This window comes from Miscanthus floridulus, chromosome 15, assembly GCF_019320115.1.
Source record: "Miscanthus floridulus cultivar M001 chromosome 15, ASM1932011v1, whole genome shotgun sequence".
Classification (NCBI taxonomy): Eukaryota; Viridiplantae; Streptophyta; class Magnoliopsida; order Poales; family Poaceae; genus Miscanthus; species Miscanthus floridulus.
This window is the reverse complement of record NC_089594.1, coordinates 78,390,974-78,415,126: the sequence shown is the minus strand read 5'-3', so window position 1 is coordinate 78,415,126 and position 24,153 is coordinate 78,390,974. Positions and strand designations below refer to the sequence as shown.

Below are 24,153 nucleotides of genomic sequence, written 5' to 3'. Positions count from 1 at the left end.
TACTCGAAATTCTAATGGAATTTGGTTTGAAAAAGAAAAAGGAAAGTAGAAAAGAAAATTTGGAAAAGTATTTTTCATTTCTCTCACTCTCTCTTCCTTTCTTGGCCTGAAGGCCTGCCTCCTCCTCTTGCTCAGCCTGGCAGTTGGCCTGGCCCTCTTCATTTCCCCGCGTGGGCCGAGCCGGCCCAGTGCGCCCTCCCCTTCTCCCTTGGCGCCTGGCCCAGTTCCCATTTCTTCTCGGGCCGCTGCTCTCCTTCTCCTCTCCGCTTGGGCCGAAGCCCAACTTCATCGGCCAGCACCGCACGCCCAGCCGCGCCCCGCTCGAGCTCCCTCCGCCCGCTGACGGGTTGGGCCCAGCCGTCAGACGCTTCTTCCTCGCGCCATGTTCACGTCGGACTCCATCCCACGTCGTCGTCTGGAGTCTGCCTCCATCACGAGCCGGTGCCGTGCCGCTCAAGCAGCCCCGTTCCATAAATAGCGCCCACGCCTCCTCTTCCTCCTATCTCATCCGCCGCACAATTTTTCGTCCCCACGCAAGCGCACAGCCGCCTTGCCCTAACCGTCGTCGCTGCAGTCCTCTTCGCCGAGCGCCGCGCAGCCGTCGCCATTTTCCGTCCGGTATTTTTGACTCCGGTGAGTTCCCCACTCCCTCCTCTCTCGCCCGGACCTTCCCGTTCGTAAAACCGTGCTCCATAGGCCAAGATCCAAGAATTCCGGCGAGTTCCCTTTGCCGGCAATGGCACCGCCGCCGTGTAGCTCGTCGCCGGCCACGCCTTACCCTCCCAATCCAATCTCCACCACCCAATTCTAATCGGACGGCCTATATCACATCATACCCTTTCGGCGGGCAAAATTTCAAAAGAGCCCCTCCCTTTTTCAATAATAGAACCCGCGGTCCATTGCATCTTTTCTGATTTTGTTTTCTTCTTTTGAAAGCGTACTTTGCGTCGGTTAGGTTGAAAATACGTTTTTAGCTATTCATAGATTTGCCACTGATTTTGTTTTAGCCATAACTTCTCCGATTTGATCCGTTCAACTCGCGTTAGGTTCATGATTTCCTAATCTACATATTCATACTACTGTTAGATATGTTTTCAACTTTTAAAATCCGAGGTTAGATTTAATCTATTATTTTATTAACAAAAATCTTGTTTAATTCATATCTTCTATGTTTTAGCTCTGATTTGACCTGTTCAAGTTGCGTTAGATTCATAGCGACGAGATCTACGCGTTAGTAACAGTGTTTACTATATTACTATTTCTGGAATTTCATGGTTTGAATCATATCTTAAATAACAATTATGCAACTGGATTTTATAAATAAAATATGATTTGTTTCACTTTAGTTTTATAATTCGAATCTAAATTTGACATAAATTATGATCCCTGTGAAATATCTTATATATGTTTTTATATAATTAAAACCACATGAAGCTAATAGTTTTATGAGTAGATTTTTTGGTAGTTGTATCTTTTCAACCGTAGCTCCGATTAGCGTGCCTCTCGCGTCTATGTGTTCGTAGCGAGACATAGATTTATTTTACAAACTTTTCATCTTGGTTTTATGTTTGGTGTATTGTTCTAATTTAGGTCTATTGTTTGCTTCGTGTATGATTGTATGGATGCTTGTGTGGTGCTTTATGATTACGTCCCGTCGGTGAGATATACGTGGTGATCAAGAAGAAGAAGAAGAAGAACGTTGAAGATTAAAACTTACCGAAGGATCGGTGTTTAAGGCAAGTATAGCATGGGATCTTCCTTATTGTCCTATTCACCTTAATATCATTTAAATCATGCTGCATGTGTCTACCTTGACTACCACTCAGAATTTCCTAGTACCTTGTTACCCTGTACCTTCATACCTTTGGGTTATTGCATTGGGTAGTATGATGCTAGTGCTCAACTAAAGCCATGATCTTGTAACTTGACTAATGTAATATGCAATAAATATTAAAAGATGCTTTTTAGCAACATAGAATCAGGGGGCTAGAGCATTGGGCTGTTTTTATGGTGCTCTAGATTTCTCTCCCTAAGGACTTATCTGTAAGTGATTATCCAGGACTTATAGTACAGCTATGAGGGCTATATGGCTCTGGCTTTAGCTCAGTATGAGGACCTTTTCTAGCTTGTTAGAGGTTACCTTTATGGCGCAAGAGGGGCTCCGGTTTGTATGGTCTCGGCCTTCCAAGAGGGTGTACTTTGGTTTCTTTATATTTTGTTAGTCACTCCTTGGAGGGGGGTTCATAATTATTGATGGGAAAACCTTAGTGGCCCTAACTTGTTAGACGAACCTTTGAAAGGCTTCATAGTGAACCCTGTCGACCTTCCTTGGTAGTGGGTCAAGAGGTTGGCCGCTTCGGGCAAAAGGGTAAATCATGACTCACAGTGAAAGTGTATAACCTCTGCAGAGTGTAAAACTGGTATATCAGCCGTGCTCACGGTCACGAGCGGCCTTGGAACCCTTACGGAATAGATGATGAACACTGATGATACTGATGATAAATATGCTCATTAATGATTACTGTTTGTGCTATTCATTACTCATGTTTACCTGATCATGTGTTTATGGGCTTGTGATAAAATTTGTTGCTACTCATTTGCTAAAAGATGACTAATTAAAAGCTAAATGCAGTTAAACCAGTGTCAGCCTTTTGAGCCTCATGAACCCCATGTTATATTTGTTGAGTACGACATGTACTTACGCTTGCTCTATTTTTCACATATTTGGATAAAAATCCCGGATGGGTACCAGATTGCTAGTGTTTGGAGGAATTAGGCTTGTGATCAACCAGTCAGTTATCCCTGTGGATTTAGAGTCTTCGCCTAAAGATCGGAGTTGTCTTTCCGCTGTCTATACTCTGAGGTTATATTCTTTATACTAATACGCTATGTATTTAAGCATTGTCTTTTGATATTACCTTTATTTGTAGCTATATGTGAGATTTGACTTCCTGGGCTCACATATGGTGTGTATCTGGTTTTGTTCTTATAACCGGATGCTACAAAAACTGTCTTAGCTCCAAGTCATACATCTAAAATAATTTAGATAAAAATAAGAAACTCTAGTTCACTTTCCCTTTTGGGCAGAAACTCGTCATGGAGTTCAATCAAATTGAGCCTGTAGGCCACTCATAATGATATCCGATGAGCTACTTGAATCTTATATTTGATGACCTAACTATTTGAATTATCTGATTTGATATCCGTCGTCTGATCGAAAGATATTGGCCACATTATACTCGACCCAATATCTCAGTATGTATCTGATATCCAAAGGAAAAATTGGAATCTCCAATCTAAATCACTATCCAACCCCCTTTAGACAGTTGGGCTCTTGGAAAATATACATATATATCGTTTGCACCTCTAATGTTGGTTTCCATCTTATGATTTGATGTAGATCTATAGGATCCTAAAGTAGTATCTCAATTTGTTCTTACAGCTGGAAACATGTTATGTCATTTGTAGAGGTTTGGAAGCAAACCATTTTATTTGCATCAGAGAACATTTCCAATATATGTATTTACATTTTTGTCACTGTGATGCAGCTGTACTGATCAATTTGGTTGAGTCCTGGCTATAAATTTAGGATATAGCAGCCTTCTAAAAAATGTATTTTAGACATTGCAGTCAGATTCTAATTTAGGCTCTAGCAATCTTCCCAATTAAACGTCTGCTAGACAATGAAATCAGATTCTGCATTCATGTGAGTCAACACACACAACACGCGCTCGCTCGCGCTCGTACACGCGCGCGCGCACACACACAGAGTAATCAAAGGAAATGCATGAATTTGAGTTGAATATGCATGAAACTGAAAGTATATATAGTTTGAGTGAGACTGTACAGTACTTTGGAATTCATGCCATCTTCAGCAATCCACAAATAATCATGTATCCTTGCAATATGTCGCTTGAGCACATCTGGATTTGGGTTTTCTACCCAACGGCAAATAATGTTCAGTGCCTAATAATCATCAACGAATTGTAGAAATGTTAACTCTCGATAAATTTTATCAAGTACATACACGTTTTAAAGATTATAGTGGAAAAGAAAGGAAATAACTTCACCTTTGTCATTGAAACATACCCATTTTGCTTGTGACCTGCCACTCACATTTTTATCTCGGTATATTTGTGTTCGTTGGCAAGCCAATGGCTGGTAATAACAAGGAGTGACATGATTTATTTTTATTGACGCTCGGGGGATTGTCCCAAAAGCCTTGCAGCTTGCTTAGGAAATATATTTAAGAATTCGCTTTCTCTTGATCTTAACCAGATTTGTTTCATTACTGTGCCATGACACTTGTCATGGTTTCCAGATATTCCACACTACAGTTCATATATTTTGAAATATGCCACTACAGTCATGTAGCTCATATAACACTATAATTATAATGGCTTTGTTCTAATATAGCTCAAATTATAATGGTACACTACAAATTTCATTTTCGCAGCATGGTTTTCACTACTGGTTTGGCCAAAACTAGCGGTGATAATGTTTCATCACTTATTCAAAAGCAGGTAGGAGGATGATCTGGCGGTGAAAATCGTGGTGGTTATCACCCTCAGATTATATGGTGAGCCAGTGGTTAAACAATTTCTACTGCTGGTTTTAAAGCAAATGGGCGCAGTGGGGTGAATAGCCAGCAGTGAAAATTGCTTTCATTTTCGGCTCATGGCAGACAACCGTACGGCAAAAACCGTGGTGGTTTTCTCCACTTGATCGTCCACTGAGCCAGCGATGAAAGCAATTTTCACCGCCGGCTCAAATGTCCACTGCGCTCCACCGACTATGGTCTGGTGGTTAAAAATTCCATATGATCCGATGGTGAAAAACACTAGTAGGAACAAAAACCCTTTTCCCTCTTCTTTCTCTCGCCATTCACTTCTTTACCCACTACTTCCACCCCTCTTTCACCATTCTTGTGGCCATTTTTCACCAAGTTGCTCATGGAGGCTCCCAAATCTCAAAGGATGAACATGTCTTCCTTGTTCTAAGGTTGGTAACTAGCAACCCTTCTTGATCATGGTGGCTCCCGAATTTTGAAGGTTGCACACCACACCAACTTACTCTAAAGTTGGTATGTAGCCTCTACTTTAATTGTTAGCTTGTTTTCTTGGTTATATCGTTTCCAATATATTGAGATAAATGTGGTGGGGATCATCTTTATTATTTATTTTTTCATTATTGAGGATATTTTTTTAAAGAGTTGTTCAGGAGGCCCCCAAATTGTGAAGGTTGCACATCACCAATATTATTACTCTAAGGTTGGTATCTTGCCACTCACAATAATTGTGAATGATGTAGATTCTTAGCGGTCATTTTTCATAAATTCAATGGCATAAATATGATTACTACCAATGTCATAGACGTTATGTTATTCACACATGGATCACGTAGGATGTACTAGGCTCCTATGTCTGCCAAGTTCGTGGAGAGTATTGATTCTTTTGTGAAGGCCGCCATGAGGTACATGACAAATAATGTATGGGCACTATACCACAGCCAACGAGCGTTGGCTGTGGTATAGTGCCCATATATTATTTGTATAGTGCCCATGTCTTGATTGCAAAAATCAAAAGCAGTTTTAGACCATCGAGCAAATCCGTTGTAATAGGGATCTGGTTCACTGCTTTAAGTATTACTACTATATGACATTCAGCCTAATGGTTTCAAGTTCAACCAATCTGTAGTTCATAGCCAAAGTCTTGTTATTAATACTTGGTTGATATCATCAACCATGCTAATCTTGGTATGGATGTAATGCTAAAGTTTCATCTCTTAATGGATTAGTTTTTTCTACTAAACACATAGTAATTTTAATGTATGGTTTGAAGGTGGGTTCTTGTTCCATGCAAGAACAACCAACCAGAGTGATTAGAGATGATATATCTTATTTTATGTTTGTTGTACCAGAACAAATACAGAGACTTTTTTTTGTTATCAGTAATTTATTACTTATAGACTACTGCACAATAATTAGCAGCATTAACAGCATGCCTCTTAAATTCATGATGTTGTGGATGTATCTATGCATTATAAGTTTTCCATGATCTATCCCAGAATGCGTCGGCCTGGCCTGCTTTTGTTTGCTTGCCACATACTCCTTTTGAATGGATTTGGATGTACATCAATCCTAGGTCCACTTCTTTGTATTCTAATGTACGTTTCCCTATGTCAGGTTTAATCTATATGCCTTTTTAGATGACAACATCAGTTTTCACTATTCAAAAGAGATAAGGTCCACATACTTTCACTATTCAAATTGATATTTTATGTTCTTGTTGTCTTAAATAACTTATGATATGCTTCATTGATTTATGATTGTTTTGTTCACATCTATGCATTATATGTGCGCAATTCCATTCCATGGGACAAATAAGCATAATATTTTCTGTGTTATTCATGCAGAGCTTTTGGATGGGGAGAAGATGGTTTTGCCCCAGAGATGAAACTGCCACTGTATGAACATCATTTAATTTAAATAGGAGGTTGTTGTTTGGCATAAGCTCAGCCATCCTATTGTTACAAAGGTGAATAATTTCACACATATATGTGCATCTCCATGTCTTTATAGATGCTCTTTCATGTAGTAAAACTTCTGATCCTTAGCTTATTGATTATTAACAAAGTATTCTTAATTAGCTCACTTTAGCTATCACTCATAATAGTTTAAAATGTGCGTTGTGCAGGCCTTAGGAAAAGAATCAAATGCTCCATGCACTTTTATAGTATCCTTTGAATCCATCTTTATTTGAAGTTTTGAGCACTACATCCTTCATTCTAGTGACTATACCTGTTTTTACTTTGTAGTGATGTTTCACCCCTTGCAGATTTGGAGTCTAGAACTAGTAGTTCATCTCACTTTGGACATAGTAGTTGATGGTAGCACTTTGGAAATCACTGTGGGAAAGTAATAGGGGATAGGTATAACTTAATTGATTATTAATCAAGTAAATATGAAAGTGTGATGTATATATACGACCTTCCTCGATCCTTTCCTCTTTTATTTATTTGTTTACTCATCTTCATTAACATGTATAAATGTTTCCCGACTCTAATGTATCTCAATAGAGGCGTATGTATATAGTATCTGATGTGCACCATTACATGTAAACAATAGCTATATTTGATGTACATCATCAGAGTTTGTCTACCCACATGAGGGTCATCAGAGACACAAATTTAAAGACGTGGAAATTCCAAGTCTCTAACATGCATATAGAGCGGTATATATATATCTAATGTGTCGCTCTATTGTAGTGAGGACTGCTCTCAGGAGTCAGGACGCTGCTAGTAACTCTTGCTTCCTTTGACTCCAGCGTCCGCACCACTAGAGATCCATGTTGGACTTATGATGGAGGGTTATATGATCAATGATTGGCCAAAACATCACAAAAAGAGGACCAAGCATTAGACTTGAACCCCAATCATATTGAAGACAACCCACTAGAGAGGGAGACGACAAGCGAGCATAAAACTCAGTAGAGAATAGCATACATGTTTCCATGTAGGCAGTTGCCAATCGACATTGACAAAGAACACTATGCCAAGAAAGCATGAAGAAAATACTGCATCAGAGAAAGGCCAACAGGGGTCTCTGAATAATAGTTATTAAAGACGGGTATCAATTGTACATATATCTGATGTTGGCTCCCGCGGGTTGGGGTCTGAGGTCGCCAATTATCACAGATGGGCCTTACTAAAGGCCTGTCTATGATAGTCGGGTGCCATATCATAGAACGACGTAAACAAGGCATGTCTCTCATGTTACGTATTCACAAATGGGTGGTAGTAGGAACACAACCGTCTTTGATATATGGTATAATATCAGAGACGGCTGCCATTTTCACCCATCTCTGATATTGAGTACAACACAGACGGGCCTATCGAAACAAGTGTCTTTGACGGGTGGTGGCCATATTAGAGAAGGGTTGCGCCTGTCTGTAACACCCCAAAATTTGCCACTTTTGAAAATAGGATTAAAATGATTTATTTATGAATTTTTGTGCACATGAAATATAGGAAAATAAAATTTTTCATTAAATTAAAATTCATCGTAAGCTAGCAACATGGATGTGTATACATGCCAGTGCCTTTGCTTCTTTGTATTGTGTTGATTTGATTCAAATTGGAAATATTCAAAATTTCTTTTGCAAATGAAATAAAAAATAGCTATGAAATAAAAGAAAAGAATAGAAAAGAAAATTTGAAAATAAAAGAGTTTAAAAAGTTGAAAATTTTATTTGTGGGAGTATACCAAAATTTCTCATTTTTATTCGTATTGAAAAGTGTATGTTAAACTCTAATTGAATTGATTTGGCTCAAAATGGAATTGGTTTTGAAAACAAAATAGAACAAAGTTGGAAATTGAAAAAAAAATCTCCTTTTCTCTCTTTTGGCCCAGCCCGGCTCTTTCCTTGTCTCACTACCATTCATCCGCGTGGGCTGGCGGCCCAGCAACCGGCCGCTCCCGCTCCTGCTTCCGGCGGCCCGTCCCTCCCCGCCTTGGCATCGGCCCATGCCAGCGCGTCTGGCCCAGCAGCAGCAAGGCCCACAGCGCGCCTCCACCCTTCCTTGCTCCATCACGCTGACAGCACTGGTCCACCTGTTAGACGTCGTCTTCCCCGCGCCGTAACCAAGCCGGAGACCATGCCGACGCCGTCCGACTCTGGTTCCACCACGAGTCATGTGCCACGCTTCCCAAGACGCGCCAGCGCCATAAATAGCGAGCCTCCGCACCCCTCCACCCTCGCCGAGCCACCGCAGCCGCGCTGCCACCTAGTGCCACCGTCCGTCGTTGCCAGTCGAGCACAGTGCCGCCTTGCTCCTTCTCCCCCGAGGGACGCCCAGGTGAGCTTTCCTAGACCTTCTCTCCTCTCCCGTGGCTTCACCGTCGAAAACCGTGAACTGTAAGTCTATATTCAAGTTTGCCGCCGAGCTTCCTTGCTCCGGCCATGGCGCCGCCGTGGATAGCTCGCCACCATGCCACGTAGGGCCACCCCGATGCCCTAATCAGGTTCGCCATATCCTCCTCTTGCTCCCCGTCCTCTTCCCGTGTCTCATGGGGCTCGGATTTGTCCAAACCAAGCTCGCCGTGAAGTTCCTCGTCGCCGGCCATGGTGCGCCACCGCGACTTCCTCTGTTCCGACAGCCAGCTCTTCCCCAATCCGTTCTCGGCCGTCCGATCTTAAATCAAGAGGCCAGATTAGATCATACCCCTTCGCGTGGACATTTTGCTAAAGAGTCCCTGGAGTTTTTAATATAGAACCCGTGGTCCAAAGCGCAATCATAGGTTACGTTTTCTTCTTTGGAAAGCGTAGTTTCATCGGTTTAATCTAAAATACGTTTTCACTTATTTATAGATTTATCACTGATTTTGTTTTAGCCATAACTTCTCTGTTTTAACTCCGATTTGATCCGTTCAACTTGCGTTAGGTTCGTAATTACATAATCTACATGTTAATACTACTATTAAGTAGGTTTTCAACTTTTAAAATTCATGATTAGATTTAATCTATTATTTTATTAAAGGAAATCTTGTTTATTTCATATCTTCTGCGTTCTAATTCCATTTTAGTCCATTCAAGTTGTGTTAGATTCAAAGCAACGAGATCTACGCATTAGTAACAGTAGTTACCATCCCACTATTTCTAGAATTTCATGGTTTAAACTCTAATTTGAATAATAGTTATGCAATTGGGTTTTTTAAATAAAATATGAATTATTTTACTTTAGTATTACAAATCAAACTTAAATTTGACTTAAATTATATTATCTATAAAATATCTTATATATGTTTTTATATAATTAAAACACAGGAAGCTAATAGTTTTATATTTTCTCCTATGAGCAAATCTTTCGGTAGATGTATCTTTTTCACCGTAGCTCCGATTAGTGTGCTTTTCGCGTTTGTGTGTTCGTAGCGAGACGTAGATTCGTTTTACAAACTTTTCTTCTTGATTTTATGTTTGGTGTACTGTTCTAATCTAGATCTATTGTTTGCTTCATATATGATTGTATGGATGCTTGCGTGGTGCTTTATGATTAAGTCCAGTCAGTGAGATATACGTGGTGATCAAGAAGAAAAAGAAGAACATTGAAGATTAAAGCTTACCGAAGGATCGGTGTTTAAGGCAAGTATAGCATGGGATCTTCCATGTTGTCCTATATACCTTTAATCATTTAAATCATACTGCATGTGTCTACCTTGACTACCACTAAGGATTTCCTAGTACTTTGTACCTTGTGCCTTGATACCTATGGGTTATTGCATTGGGTAGTATGATGCTAGTGCTCAACTACAACCATGATCTTGTAACTTGACTAATGGTATATGCAATAAACACTAAAAGATGCTTTTTAGCAACATAGAACAAGGGGGCTAGAGCATTGGGCTGTTTTATGGTGCTCTAGATTCCTCTCCCTAAGGACTTATTTATAAGTGATCATCCGGGACTTACAGTACAACTATGAGGGCTATATGGCTCTGGCTTTAGCTCAGTATGAGGACATTTTCTAGCTTGTTAGTGGTTACCTTTATTGGCGTAAGAATGCCTTGCCGAATCGGGTATAGGATAGCCTCTACCCTTATGTGTATAGACGTGATGAAATTGTGCCATTTGACAGGGGGGTTCCTATATCTGTTTGCTGAGTGAATCTAATAGCCCTAACTTGTTAGACGAACCTTTGAAAGGCTTCATAGTGAACCCTGCCGACCTTCCTTGGTAGTGGGTCAAGAGGCTGATCACCTTGGGCGAAAGGGTAAATCACGACTCACAGTGAAAGTGTACAACCTCTGCAGAGTGTAAAACTGGTATATCAGCCGTGCTTATGGTCACGAGCGGCCTTGGAACATTTACGAAATAGATGATCACTAATGGTTAATGATGATGAACACTGATGATGAAGATGCTCATTAATGATTACTGTTTATGCTATTCATTATTCAAGCTTACCTGATCATGTGTTTATGGGCTTGTGATAAACTTGTTGCTACTCCTATGCTAAAATTATAACAATTAAAAGCTAATCGCAGTTGAACCAGTGTCAACTTTTGAACCTCATGAACCCCATGTTATATTTGTTGAGTACGACATGTACTTACGTTTGCTTTATTTTTCAATTATTTGGATAAAAAAATCCCGGATGGGTACCAGATTGCTAAACTTTGGAGGAATTAGGCTTGCGATCAACTAGTCAGTTGTCCCTGTGGATTTGGAGTCTTCGCCTGAAGATCAGAGTTGTCTTTACGCTGTCTATACTCTGAGGTTATATTCTTTATACTAATATGTTATGTATTCAAGCATTGTCTATTGATATTACCCTTATTTGTAGCTATATGTGAGATTTGACTTTTTGGGCTCACATATGGTGTGTATCTGGTTTTGTTCTTAAAACCGAGTGCTACACTGTCCCTGTCTTTGACTGTGAGCAATGCACAGACACACTTTAGAGACCCGTCTATGATGTGGTAGCCTTAGGGCACAGAGACCTATGTCATTAGATCTCGATTTCCACCACATAGTGGATGGAGCCAAATAGAGCCCGCTTGCCGGGCATACAACACCATGTCATGGCAGGGAGAAAAAAAATTCCCATCCAGATGACGACATAAGCATTCAACATCATCGAACCCCCACAAGGCATGACACTACTACAAAAATGATTTGTAGCAACGCCCCCTTTTTTTAGGGGCGGCTCTACAAATGGTGGTCAAATGAGCCGCCCCTACAAATGCATTTATAGGGGTGGCTGGTGTTATCAGCCACCCCTATAAATGACCCGATTTGTTGGGGCGGCTCAATATCCAACCACCCCTACAAATCGAATTTTAGCCGCCCCTACAAATGGACACCGAATATTTAAAATTAAGCATTAAAATTTGAATTTTTTCAAACGACCTCGGATAGAGAAATTGGTCCGGATTTGTGATTTTTTGGAAACGCATTTGTAGGGGCGGCTCAATATCCAGCCGCCCTACAAATAGTGAGCCGCCCCCACAAATCCGATTTGTAGGGGCGGCTGCCAAAACCGTTGCTATAAATGGTCTAGAGCCGCCCCTAGAAATGCATTCTGGCATATTGTGAGTTCGAAGGATGCTAGAGACACCTATGGAGGACGATGGCATGGGGGATATTCTTTGAGTGTTCCATGTTGGGAGAAGAGTACATTGGAGCTTCCACTCCTGTCCCTCCCACAACACGGTTGCTGTTCTTGTTGTCCGCCATTTATACACATGCCACCCCGCATACCAGCAGATGGATGTTGCATGCTCTTTGGGAACCGCTGCTGTGCTAGCGGATCCATGCCTTTATTAATATGCTTGGTGTTGCCTTGCTCATTTTCTTGGGCTTCTTGCTTTTGGGGACAGGCGAAAAGCAAAACGGGCTGATGCCCTGCTCCTGCCTCGCAGCAACAGATCCACGCTGCCTCAAGCCATAGATGGGCCATGAAGATGCACGGCAAAAGAGAAAAAGGATTTGATCAATTGATGCCCGTGTGTAATCTGATCCAGTACTATGTGGGGGCAATCCAATTCATGCTTTCATAAATGATTGTGCATGGATCCTCAATTAAATGACATGACAAGGAATTGATGAATGCTATATATATGACTTTGGCTTAGAATATAATATATAAGCAAACACCAAACATTTCCATTCCTATTAAATGAAATAACAAGAATAAGAAGGCAGCGATGAGCGAATAAATTAAAGACAGTAGACAATACCTTGTTAATTGGACTTAGGCCAACATATTGAGTAGTTTCGTCCTCGTAATGGATATGTTCCAGGATGTGACTCAGAGCTCTTTCTCTTAGCTTGTTAAGCGGCCAACAGTTCAAGAGTGGTTCCACAAACGTGTTCAAACAACTTGCAGTGGCATTGAATATTGCTGAAGGTTGATAGCGTGTGTCCACCTAAGAAATAGCAAACTGAAATTCATATCGATGTTGTGGTATTATTGATACACTACTTTATTTGGTGTCTATATACTTGGTTTGTATATGCAAGAGAATTTAAAGGTCTCAAGAACGTACAGGGAAACAATTGAACACAAAACTAGATTAGGGGTTATTCGAAAAACCTTTTTTTTTTGGTATGAGGGGGAGTAATATAGATTTTTCCCAAAGTTGTTTATATATATAGAGAATGGCAATGTGGCTATTTAAGATATTAATTGCTATGCTCGCTCTAAAACATTTTATAGTCGCTTTCTTCTCTATCTCTATCTCTATCTCTTCTCTGTCTCTATCTCTATCTCTATCTCCATTCTATCTCTACTCTCTACAACTAAAACATTCATAACTATTCCGTGCACAGGTGCGACACCAAATTTTTTGGGTCGTCGCTCTGCCTTCCCGTGCGATCCCGCAAACGTCGGTCCGCCTTCCCCCGCCCTGCCCTCGTCGCCTCGACGCCGCCTCCACGCCCTTCCACATCCGTAGCCGAATCGCCCCGCTCGAGTCTCCCTGGCGTGGGTCCATGGAGGAGATCCCCAACCCTACTGGGCCCTGCCGCACTCTCAATCGGTGGTTGCCGGCACTGTTGCTGCACCAGGTGGAGGAGGAGCAGGCAGAGCGGGGATGCGGCGCGCACGATAAACCGGTGCCCGTCGGAGTGGTACTTCCAGAAGTTCCTGGAGAAGGTCGTGCATGATAGCCAACCCGTCCCCACCATCGCCGCGAAGGAGGAGGAAGGGGAGCATGAGCAGAGTACCGTCGACGTGCTCCTCGAGGTGTTGCCCGGCCGCCATACGCAGGCGACGGAACTCCTCTAGCTCCTGATGCCTGCGCCGGCGCAGCGGCGCTCCTGCTTCTCCTCCGCGGGGGCGCCGCCATGGGGAACACGCGCGTGCTCCTCCTCGCTCTCCGCCACGTGCGCCCTCGCCTAGGCCACCCTGCGCTCCATCCCGTCCCCTTGTGCACTAAGGGCAGCGAGCCGGACCTCGTCCTGGACAAGAATGAGCCGCCGTCTCTCCGCCGGACGCCACCTGCTGAAATGCTGGTTCGCAGGTGCTCGGGTCAACACCGGCCACGGACGCAGGAGTCCGGCTCATGCTACCTTCCCCCAGCGGCTCCACGGCTAGGCCATCAGCCGTTTATGAAACATGAGGTCAGGGTCGCCGCCAGCGTCGAACTTGATTTTAGCCCCGAGCTTGACATGGACGACGCCTATCATGCGTTCGATGAAATGCCTGCATGGCAATTTTTTACCTCTCTTTTTTTGTTGATTTGTCCACTTTTTCTTGATTTAGGCGTTGTTGTCCTCTTTGTCAATGGCACTTGTTCCCAGGTACTGCAATTTCCTGGTAGTGTTCGGCTTGAATAAACTAGTGAGGTTCAGATAGGAGCCTTTATACGGTGTGCTCTGAAAAATGAATTGTGCAGGCCCTGAAGATTTGATTAGGACATTTTTCTTGTGATGAAAATTTGACATTTGAAATATGGTAGATGAAGTGGGGAGAACAGTCCATGAATCAACATTTTAAATATTTGATCGTGCAGCCCTAAGTATATTGATTTGGGTAGTTGGGACCGAAGTTTTCATTTAGAGTGATGATACTGGTTATTTCTTTCAGAAATGAGAAACCTGTGAAGATCTTGCTCTACTACTATGACACTCTTATGGTACAATGGCTGCACTACTCCACGTGCGTTAAATACTTGTAGCCTTCTCAATTTAACTCAAGGAAACTTGTGACATCATAGTAGCTATGAACTTAGTATGTTGTTTGCATTAGTGTGGTGTACATGTATATTGTTTCATTTCATAAGAAATCAGTTGAGTCTTTCAGTATTATCAGGGATACAGGATATGTTAACTTAGCCATGATAATATGAAAAAACTGCCAATTTCACAGTATACTGCAATATGGGGTTATTTTAAAGTGCCATTTATCAGTTCATGCACCTCGAATTGGTTTTGTCCATCACTTTGGCCCCCTTTGGTGCAGCTCCGGGCGGCTCCGGTTCCTCCTCTCATTTCTTGTAGCATCACTGTTTGCCACTATAGCAAGGAGCCATTTCGCTTCCCGAGAAGAAAAATGAACTACAAAGAGGAGGAGCCGGAGAAGCCACGATTTGCAGCTTCACCGGCTCCACACTACAGTGTCACTATAGTGTTGTATAGTGCAGGAGCCGGAGCTGCAAGGAGTTGTGCCAAACAGCCCCTCTGTTTCCTTAACTTCTTTTTTGTATTACTTGTTTCTGCAGTGTGTCGCATCACCCTGATACTAGGATGCCATTCGTAAATGGTAATGACTGCTACCCAACCATTACTCAAACATAATATCTTTTATGTTTGCTTCTATGCTGACTACTCAGTTGGCACGCTCCTTGTACTAGCTACTTGTTTGAGGAGAGATGAAGATACATAAGCAAGCATACCCTCGAGAAGTTGAGATTTAATCACTTGTTCTTGTGGTTTCTTATGCTAACACTAGTACAGATTCTAATATCTTTTTCTCCAATCTCTCATGCATAAATTTGTTTGCTTTCCACCGACATACTTGATTGCCTTTTGACATTCAGAACAATGTAAATTTATGACTTGATTTGGAAAGAAATTATCAATCATTTCTAGACAAATTTCTTGATTGGGTCTGTGATGCTATTCCTACAAAATTGAATTTGGTCATCCTCTAACGTTTCTCTTGTTTGGTCTACAGACCGAGAATGCTTCCAATCATTATATGAGAAATATGAGAATGAATCTACAAAATATATTATCTTCAGATCTCCCTTTTTTGTAGTTGACATGAGAAAATGTAGTATTGGAATATGGATCTTCCGACTTTATGTTTCACTTCTCAGGTGAATTTTCATCTTCAGAGCTGACACAAAGTGGTTATGTAGAACTCGTAGAAATTTTCATCTTCAGAGCTGACACGACTTTATTGTTGTAGTTGCTTCTTTGCACATTATAGTTTTCAATGTAAAGCTAGAGCATATACTCTGGATTTGATTCGCTAGCTAGGATTCGCTAGCCGCAGGGATCTAGGTTGATGACTTTATGTTACCTCTATTTACGGTGTGCAGGAAACCATGGAAGAACATGTCCGCACCGGACAAACTCAGAGTCATTGTCGCTTGCAATAATAATACCAATGATTTTCTATATATTGCTGATGGTGAATTTTGCCACATATACTCAAGTAGATACCTTATTCTATAGTATATGTCTATGTGGAATCGGCCTAAAGTCACATATTTATACGATGAGTATAACATACTTTGTTTTAAGTTTTGTGAGAGATTTTTCAAGACACATAGTATTACTTATGTGACAGGCATTAATATTTATATATATACTCGAACCTGTGTACAGGATGGTGTGGAGATATGGCGGAACTTATTCATGGATTTATTGACGCACGGAAGAAATGGATATCGGAGATTTCTTCCGGCCGAAAGGTATATACAGTAGAGTTTGTGAGCCTGCAATACCGCGCTCTCCGTGACTGTGTTAATTTCTCGAACATTGCTTTTTCAATTAAATATCACTTTAACATCGATATTTAATTTTACAGTATTGTTCTCTTATCATGCGATCCGTGTGTTTTTAGTATAAAAGTTTAGTTGCCCCGTAGCAACGCACGTGCACGAACCTAGCAAATAAATATTTTATTAAACGAAACATTTATATATTGTTTTTTGCAAGATGAACTGATGCTACAAAAAGGGCTTCTACCATTATGTTAAATGGATGTTTTATTTGTATTTAAATATTGCACAATTTTTTAGCAGAGGCAAAATGTATATTGAACTAAATATACAAAAAGGATAGTGCGTGGCATACCTTCGCACAAGTCTTACGAGCTTTATTCCAATCAATCTTGTCATATGGCAAACTGTAGAGTTCATCCCTTAGTGCTAATATAGTTGGTGTAATGGGACCGACAAATTTCTTGCCATAAAGGAAAGCTATTGACATGTAAACCATCCTTGTGAAGCACCAGAATCGTCCTGTGCAGTAGAAGGTCACGTTGTATATACTCAAATATTAATATATAGTACATACAAGAATGTATTTGAACATAGGGCCACTTTACTAATATTTGGTACTACACTTTGGGCACACAATTCTATACACAGTTGCTAAATCTGCTATTTTCTTTAGGGTAGGAGTTTACATATTATTATGACTATTCATATTGATTTTTATTTTTGTATGTGAAGGTTGAAGTGGCCTCAGATATTCTAATCAATGCACTCAAAGGACTATTCATCAGTATTGTTTAGTTTTGTAAAACATTTTCATATTTTTAATGACTATTTGCATGTCTTATTTTGTAAAATATACTATATGAATTCATCCTTTTATATAGTAGTAAATATCAACTTAAATAAATACTTTATAAGAAGGAAACTAAATGATAAACTATAGATGGCCAAACGGGCGGGCTCCGCCCTGGCCGTGTTTGGCACGACACTATAGGGCACGGCATTATCGGGCACAGTGCTCTCACCGTGCCATGCCGTATCGGGTCGCCGTGCCCAACCCTCGGCCCAGGCACGGCCCTATGGGCACTTGGTCGTGTCTTGCCATGCCGATGGGCACCGTGGCCCACCGGCCCATGCTGGCACACCGCACCGTAGTTGAAGTCGTCATGCCGCTATTTGCGTTGGTGTCACCCCCACACCGTGCGTGCTGCCGTCGCCTGCATCGTAGGCCCACGCCGCTGCCTCGCCGCTGAGAAATGTCTGGGAAGAAGATGGCGTACTGTCGAGAATAGCCAAGGAAGAAGAGGGCAAGAGAGGTGCCCAGACAGGAAGACAAGCGGGATAGTGCGGAGGGGAGGGCAGTGGCTGGAGAAGAAGAAGGCGGAGGTGTTGGTGGAGAGAGAAAGGGCGGGGCCGCAGGGTGGTCTCGCCCATCGGACGGGAGTGGGAGCACGACCGTGACCGCGAGATACAGGGGGCGGTGGCTGGGGAGTGGGGGTGGGAATGAGATTGAAGATCGGAAACAACTGCTCATATTTATACCTAGTGTAAAGTGAGATTGGGCCATCATAGTGCCCGCCCATTAGCCGTGCCATGCCCGTGCCGACACCGGCACTATGGGCCCCGTGCCTGGGCTGTGCTAGTGTCGTGCTTTTTATGGCCAGGCCCGTGCCAGCCCATCATGCCTAGCCTGTTTAGCCATGCTTATATAGGACAAACGTTATAGTGAAATCTTTATGCATGCTTTGGATATGGGGGCTAAAGTGAGATTAAAAAAAATTGTTTCCTATATTATGCACAAAAATAAAATACTTTAAAGGAATAAAATAGACTTTTGCTAATCCTATGGTGAAAGAAGGAAACTAGAGAAGTGTTGAATTTCATATACAAGTTGTCTTGACATACATGTAAAACAGCTACAAAAATAACTTACCTGGATGAATTGGTAGAAATCGTGGGACCAACCATAGTTCAGGGATCATAGGATTATTTCCAGACCAATCATATACACCAATTACCTTATTTTTAACAAAAAAAAAAGGCAGCATGCATCAGATACTAATTTGAATATCCATCCAAAAATATAAGGCATCCTGAATCAAGTTATCCAAAGTTTGACCAAGGTTGTCTTCGTAGATTGAATCCTGGGGCAAATTACTTTTTCTTAGTGAAAAGAAATGTAATATTTATGACCTCCCGTGAGCATCATTAGATTCACCATGAAATACATTTTGATATTTTACTTCGTTTGATTTAGCACAAACTTAGGGTGTGTCTTATATTATATTTTAGGATGAACAGAATAGCACAAGTTTATTTTTTTACGAATTACACAGTACAAAGTAGATACTCACAACGCATGCACACTCACCCCTAAGAACGTATGCACGCAAGAATATAGTACAAGTTCATTGTTATGAATTTTGCTTCCATGCATTAATTAGATAGAACAATGGAACAACTTTTGTATGGAATAATCATAAGATAATACACAATAATAAGAAGAATTTGAGCTCAAATGTGAGAATTGGAAACTGGATGACAAGTGGGACATTGATACCAGGCATCTTAATTATAACATATATGATATTCATAGTTTCATTGTGTTATTTTTCAGTAGCTAGATTTAGAATGATATAAAGGCATTTATTCACGGATCTCAGGGCCAGGCATACCGAGAGTAATATCTTTGCCCACTGTGGGCCTGCAGCTGCGGTGCCATGGGATAAGATCCAAGCTCGGCCCTTTGCTAGCCCATCGTTCTCGTCCTTTTGAACCTCCCCGAGAAGCCTCAAGGTGACGTAATTTAAGCATGTACCAAACATGGCACTCTCATCCAAAATGTTGAAGCCCCATCCACCGTCCTCGTTCTATATATGCATGTAAGAATAACTTGAATATGCTTTAATTAATGTCATTGTTTCATGAACTAACTGTGTAATGCTACAGTATTATGTTAAGGTTGTTGTGCCTGATGGTTGTAGATATGACGGCATATCTCCCGTTTATGCTCTTGTGATAGGACATCATCGATTGATCCTGTGATGTGCAGTGCGAAGATCTGATCGAGCACAAAAAAGAGAATGAAAACAAAACTTAGGTAGCTAGATATATAGCTTGCACTACTGCATGAAGGATCCAATTAATTGAGAAAGACATGGGAAGAAGTTTGTTAACACTAACCCAGAAGGGCAGGATGTACATGATGCCACTGCAATCACCAGGCCAGTGACCATCTTCAGCTTGGAGAGCAGACATCCAACCGAGCGCCCGTCTGAGCGACTCCTGCACAACTTGTTCCGTTACCTCGTCACCATCGTCTAGCTTGGCTGCGGCCGGCATATCGGCGTGCAGATGTTGATGTCCAGTGAACTTGTTGCATCAATCAGACAAGAGCTCATCATCAGTAACAGTCCAGCATGTACAGTATCAAATGCATACATATGTGCGTGTGTGGCATATATGCATGACAATATTGAGCATCCATATATATATATATATATATATATATATATATATATATATATATATATATATATATAGAACTACTATCCTATAGCTGGCTGCAGAATAACTTATTCTGTAGCCACTTTGAGTTACGATAATTACTATGTTAATTTACGAGATTTACAGTAATTCCTTACTAAGTGGTTTACTATAACGTTATGGTAAATATTCCCATGTGTTATAGTAACCCAACTATCGTAAATATGTATTGACATTATGGTAAATTAGTATATAAAATTATGGTAAATAGAGGTGGCTACAGAATAACTTATTTTGTAGCCGGCTGCTGAATAGCCTCTCCCTATATATATATATATATATATATATATATATATATATATATATATATATATATATATATATATATATATACCTGCATGCGCATGAGGAGGTCCTGCGATTCTCTCCTCTGGAAGCGGTTCTTGGTGAACTCGCGACGAAGCTGCTCCACCTTGTTGCGCTCCTCTTGGGTGCCGGCACCGGGGTCGAACTCCCACACCTGCCGGCCATGGAAACCACTCACTGTCTGCATCCATGACCCTCCCCCTTCTGAGGTCTTTAGCCTCCACATGGTCGACCACCTCAATGTTATCTTTTAATTGTGCAGTTGCAGCAGCTTCAATGGTTTATACAATCACACATCACCATATATGGTACGGATATAGTATAATATAGTATATATGCATCTGCCGGCCATGGAAACCACTCACTGTCTGCATCCATGGCCCTCCTCTTTAGCCTCCACATGGTCGACCACCTCAATGTTATCTTTTAATTGTGCAGTTGCAGCAGCTTCAATGGTTTATACAATCACACATCACCATATATGGTACGGATATAGTATAATATAGTATATATGCATCTGCCAGCCATGGAAACCACTCACTGTCTGCATCCATTGCCCTCCTCTTTAGCCTCCACATGGTCGACCACCTCAATGTTATCTTTTAATTGTGCAGTTGCAGCAGCTTCAATGGTTTATACAATCACACATCACCATATATGGTACGGATATAGTATAATATAGTATATATGCATCTGCCAGCCATGGAAACCACTCACTGTCTGCATCCATTGCCCTCCCCCTTCTGAGGTCTTTAGCCTCCACATGGTCGACCACCTCAATGTTATCTTTTAATTGTGCAGTTGCAGCAGCTTCAATGGTTTATACAATCACACATCACCATATATGGTACGGATATAGTATAATATAGTATATATGCATCTGCCGGCCATGGAAACCACTCACTGTCTGCATCCATGACCCTCCCCCTTCTGAGGTCTTTAGCCTCCACATGGTCGACCACCTCAATGTTATCTTTTAATTGTGCAGTTGCAGCAGCTTCAATGGTTTATACAATCACACATCACCATATATGGTACGGATATAGTATAATATAGTATATATGCATCGTATACCAATGCAAACTTATTAATGACTAGTAATAAGTAGTGTATAGAAGTGGTTGCTGAAATTAAGGACGAATTTATTTCGTAGATGGGGCATACCAATTTGTTTATTCATTCTGAATTGTATTAGTTCATGGGTCAATATATATAAAAGTTATTTTGTAGCCAGCTATAAGGTAGTAGTTCTCTCTCTCTCTCTCTATATATATATATATATATATATATAGAACTACTATCCTGTAGCTGGCTACAGAATAACTTATTCTGTAGCCACTTTGAGTTACGATAATTACTATGTTATTTTACGAGATTATAGTAACTCCTTACTAAGTGGTTTAATATAACATTATGGTAAATATCCCCATGTGTTATAGTAACCCAACTATCGTAAATATGTATTTATATTATGGTAAATTAGTATATAAAATTATAGTAAATAGAGGTGGCTACTGAATAACTTATTTTATAGCCGGCTACTGAATAGCCTCTCCCTATATATATATATATAGGCTATTCAGTAGCCGGCTATAAAATAAGTTATTCTGTAGCCACCTCCATTTACTATAATTTTATATACTAATTTACCATAATGTCAATACATATTTACGATAGTTGGGTTACTATAACACATGGGGATATTTACCATAACGTTATATTAAACAACTTAGTAAGGAGTTACTATAATCTCGTAAATTAACATAGTAATTATCATAACTCAAAGTGGCTACAGAATAAGTTATTCTGTAGCCAGCTACAGGATAGTAGTTCTATATATATATATATATATATATATAGGGAGAGGCTATTCAGTAGCCGGCTACAAAATAAGTTATTCTGTAGCCACCTCCATTTACTATAATTTTATATACTAATTTACCATAATGTCAATACATATTTACGATAGTTGGGTTACTATAACACATGTGGATATTTACCATAACGTTATATTAAACCACTTAGTAAGGAGTTACTATAATCTCGTAAATGAACATAGTAATTATCATAACTCAAAGTGGCTACAGAATAAGTTATTCTGTAGCCAGCTACAGGATAGTAGTTCTATATATATATATATATATATATATATATATATATATATATATATATATATATATATATATATATATATAGAACCACTAAAACCGAAAAAAATATAGTTAAAAATTTATGAACATGCTGATGGATCTGCTAATGCTGGCCACAAAGAACTCCAAATTTGAACAGCTTCTGCAGAAATTTTCCATGTGCATTTATATCTATCACAAAACAAGAACTACTGGGCGGCCGATCATGGACCTAGAATATTTAGAGTCATATGTGGCAGGGCAAGTGTAGCCGTACGAGTAGGATTGGGTATATATGCGAGATAATGTTGTTGTGAAAAATATGAACACTAGGAAGAGTTTAGAGATTTCTGGTGTGTTAGGACTTATAGTATTTGCTAGTATGCAAGGTTTCTCGTGGACACACATGTGCACACTTGGGAAAGGCTTAGGTGAAGATTGTGGAACACCTCAAATAAATGATGTCATAAGCATGCATGCTCTTCTTTGTTTGGCTTCAATGGAGAGTTTATGTGATGAATCCTGAAAGATTGAGCTCACACCTGATGATGTACAAGTTCCTTTGTATGTTCATGCGTAGCTTAAGTCGATTAAGTCTTATGCCTCAATTTTCACTCATGCAAAAATGGGTTTCTATGCAAACTTAACATGCTTTTATTACCTACTTGCTAAAGCCATATACAAGCACTATCCTTTCTTCTTAATTCGGTAAGTCTTATACATAGTACATTTTTTCATAGACATGGTGCTCCTGTCAAGTTGTAGGTGAGGAAGCACTCGTGTACGGCTACTAGCCTTCTCTGGCTAGTCGTAGAGTGACTCATATTAAGCATGAGACGGGCACTGGCGGGTGTGCCATGAACCCATGTGTTGTGATTTAAAACCTGATCTTTGGCCGTGAGATTTGATCTTAAGAGTGGAACAACCTGGGATCTAGAACATAAATCTTTTGTGTATCTGCTCTATCTATATCTATATGATATTAAAGATCCAAAATTTCATCCTCATTTTTTGCCCACCTCCTCCTAACAACCTGAACAGCGGGAGAGCTACTTTTGTCTTGCTTTCACTACTGCAATCGTCCAGTTTCCTAAGGCCAAAAACCCTAGGGAAAGGCTTAGATACCCTAGGGAAACCAGTGTGGTTCGTCAGGAACGTGGCCTAGGGAACAATTTCGCAGGAAACTCTGAAGTTCCCTAGGGTGTCACCAGAAAACCCTATGGAAACTATCTTCCCTAGGATAATTTTACCCCTAGGGAAATCTGCTGACATATCACTTTGCAACCTACGTGTAAATAAGTTCATTTACCTAGGGGCTAAGTTTTTGTAGGGAACAACCACTTTACAGTAACATGTGCAGATCATATTATTGAACCAACAATATATATTTCAATTCAAAAAATTAATTCAAATACAAATTTAAACATGGAACGATACACATGCATTGTTTCCATCAGGATTCAACATTCATTAATCCGCATTGTTTTAAATTACAATATCTCATTATACGCACTAACACAACACTTGTGCCATCAAAATGACCAAACTGAACTACAACCACATAACATCATAGTAAAATTCTAAGCCCCTGATCATCGATCGACAATACAACATGTCAAAGCAATGGAAATTCATCGTCCTCTTGAGGTGAGTATGTACCCCCACCACTTGTTGTGGCATTCACATGACCATGATAGACTCCATAAGCGATCCTACTCAATC

At 40.6% G+C, this 24,153-nt stretch overlaps 1 protein-coding gene across 1 annotated transcript in view; it reads right to left on the bottom strand.

The window, feature by feature from the left end:
• LOC136507904 (achilleol B synthase-like) overlaps nucleotides 1-20,855 on the bottom strand; it is a 31,083-nt gene extending 10,228 nt beyond the window's left edge. Inside the window, exons 1-9 of the mRNA XM_066502499.1 lie at nucleotides 20,668-20,855; nucleotides 20,331-20,573; nucleotides 19,634-19,822; nucleotides 19,422-19,511; nucleotides 19,126-19,320; nucleotides 18,384-18,468; nucleotides 16,806-16,972; nucleotides 12,737-12,925; nucleotides 3,853-3,966 (exon numbers count right to left, since the gene is read on the bottom strand). Coding sequence (XP_066358596.1) covers nucleotides 3,853-3,966; nucleotides 12,737-12,925; nucleotides 16,806-16,972; nucleotides 18,384-18,468; nucleotides 19,126-19,320; nucleotides 19,422-19,511; nucleotides 19,634-19,822; nucleotides 20,331-20,528 — 1,227 coding nt within the window. The 5' untranslated portion in view covers nucleotides 20,529-20,573; nucleotides 20,668-20,855. The remainder of the gene's footprint in view (nucleotides 1-3,852; nucleotides 3,967-12,736; nucleotides 12,926-16,805; nucleotides 16,973-18,383; nucleotides 18,469-19,125; nucleotides 19,321-19,421; nucleotides 19,512-19,633; nucleotides 19,823-20,330; nucleotides 20,574-20,667) is intronic.
• Nucleotides 20,856-24,153: the final 3,298 nt, after the last annotated feature.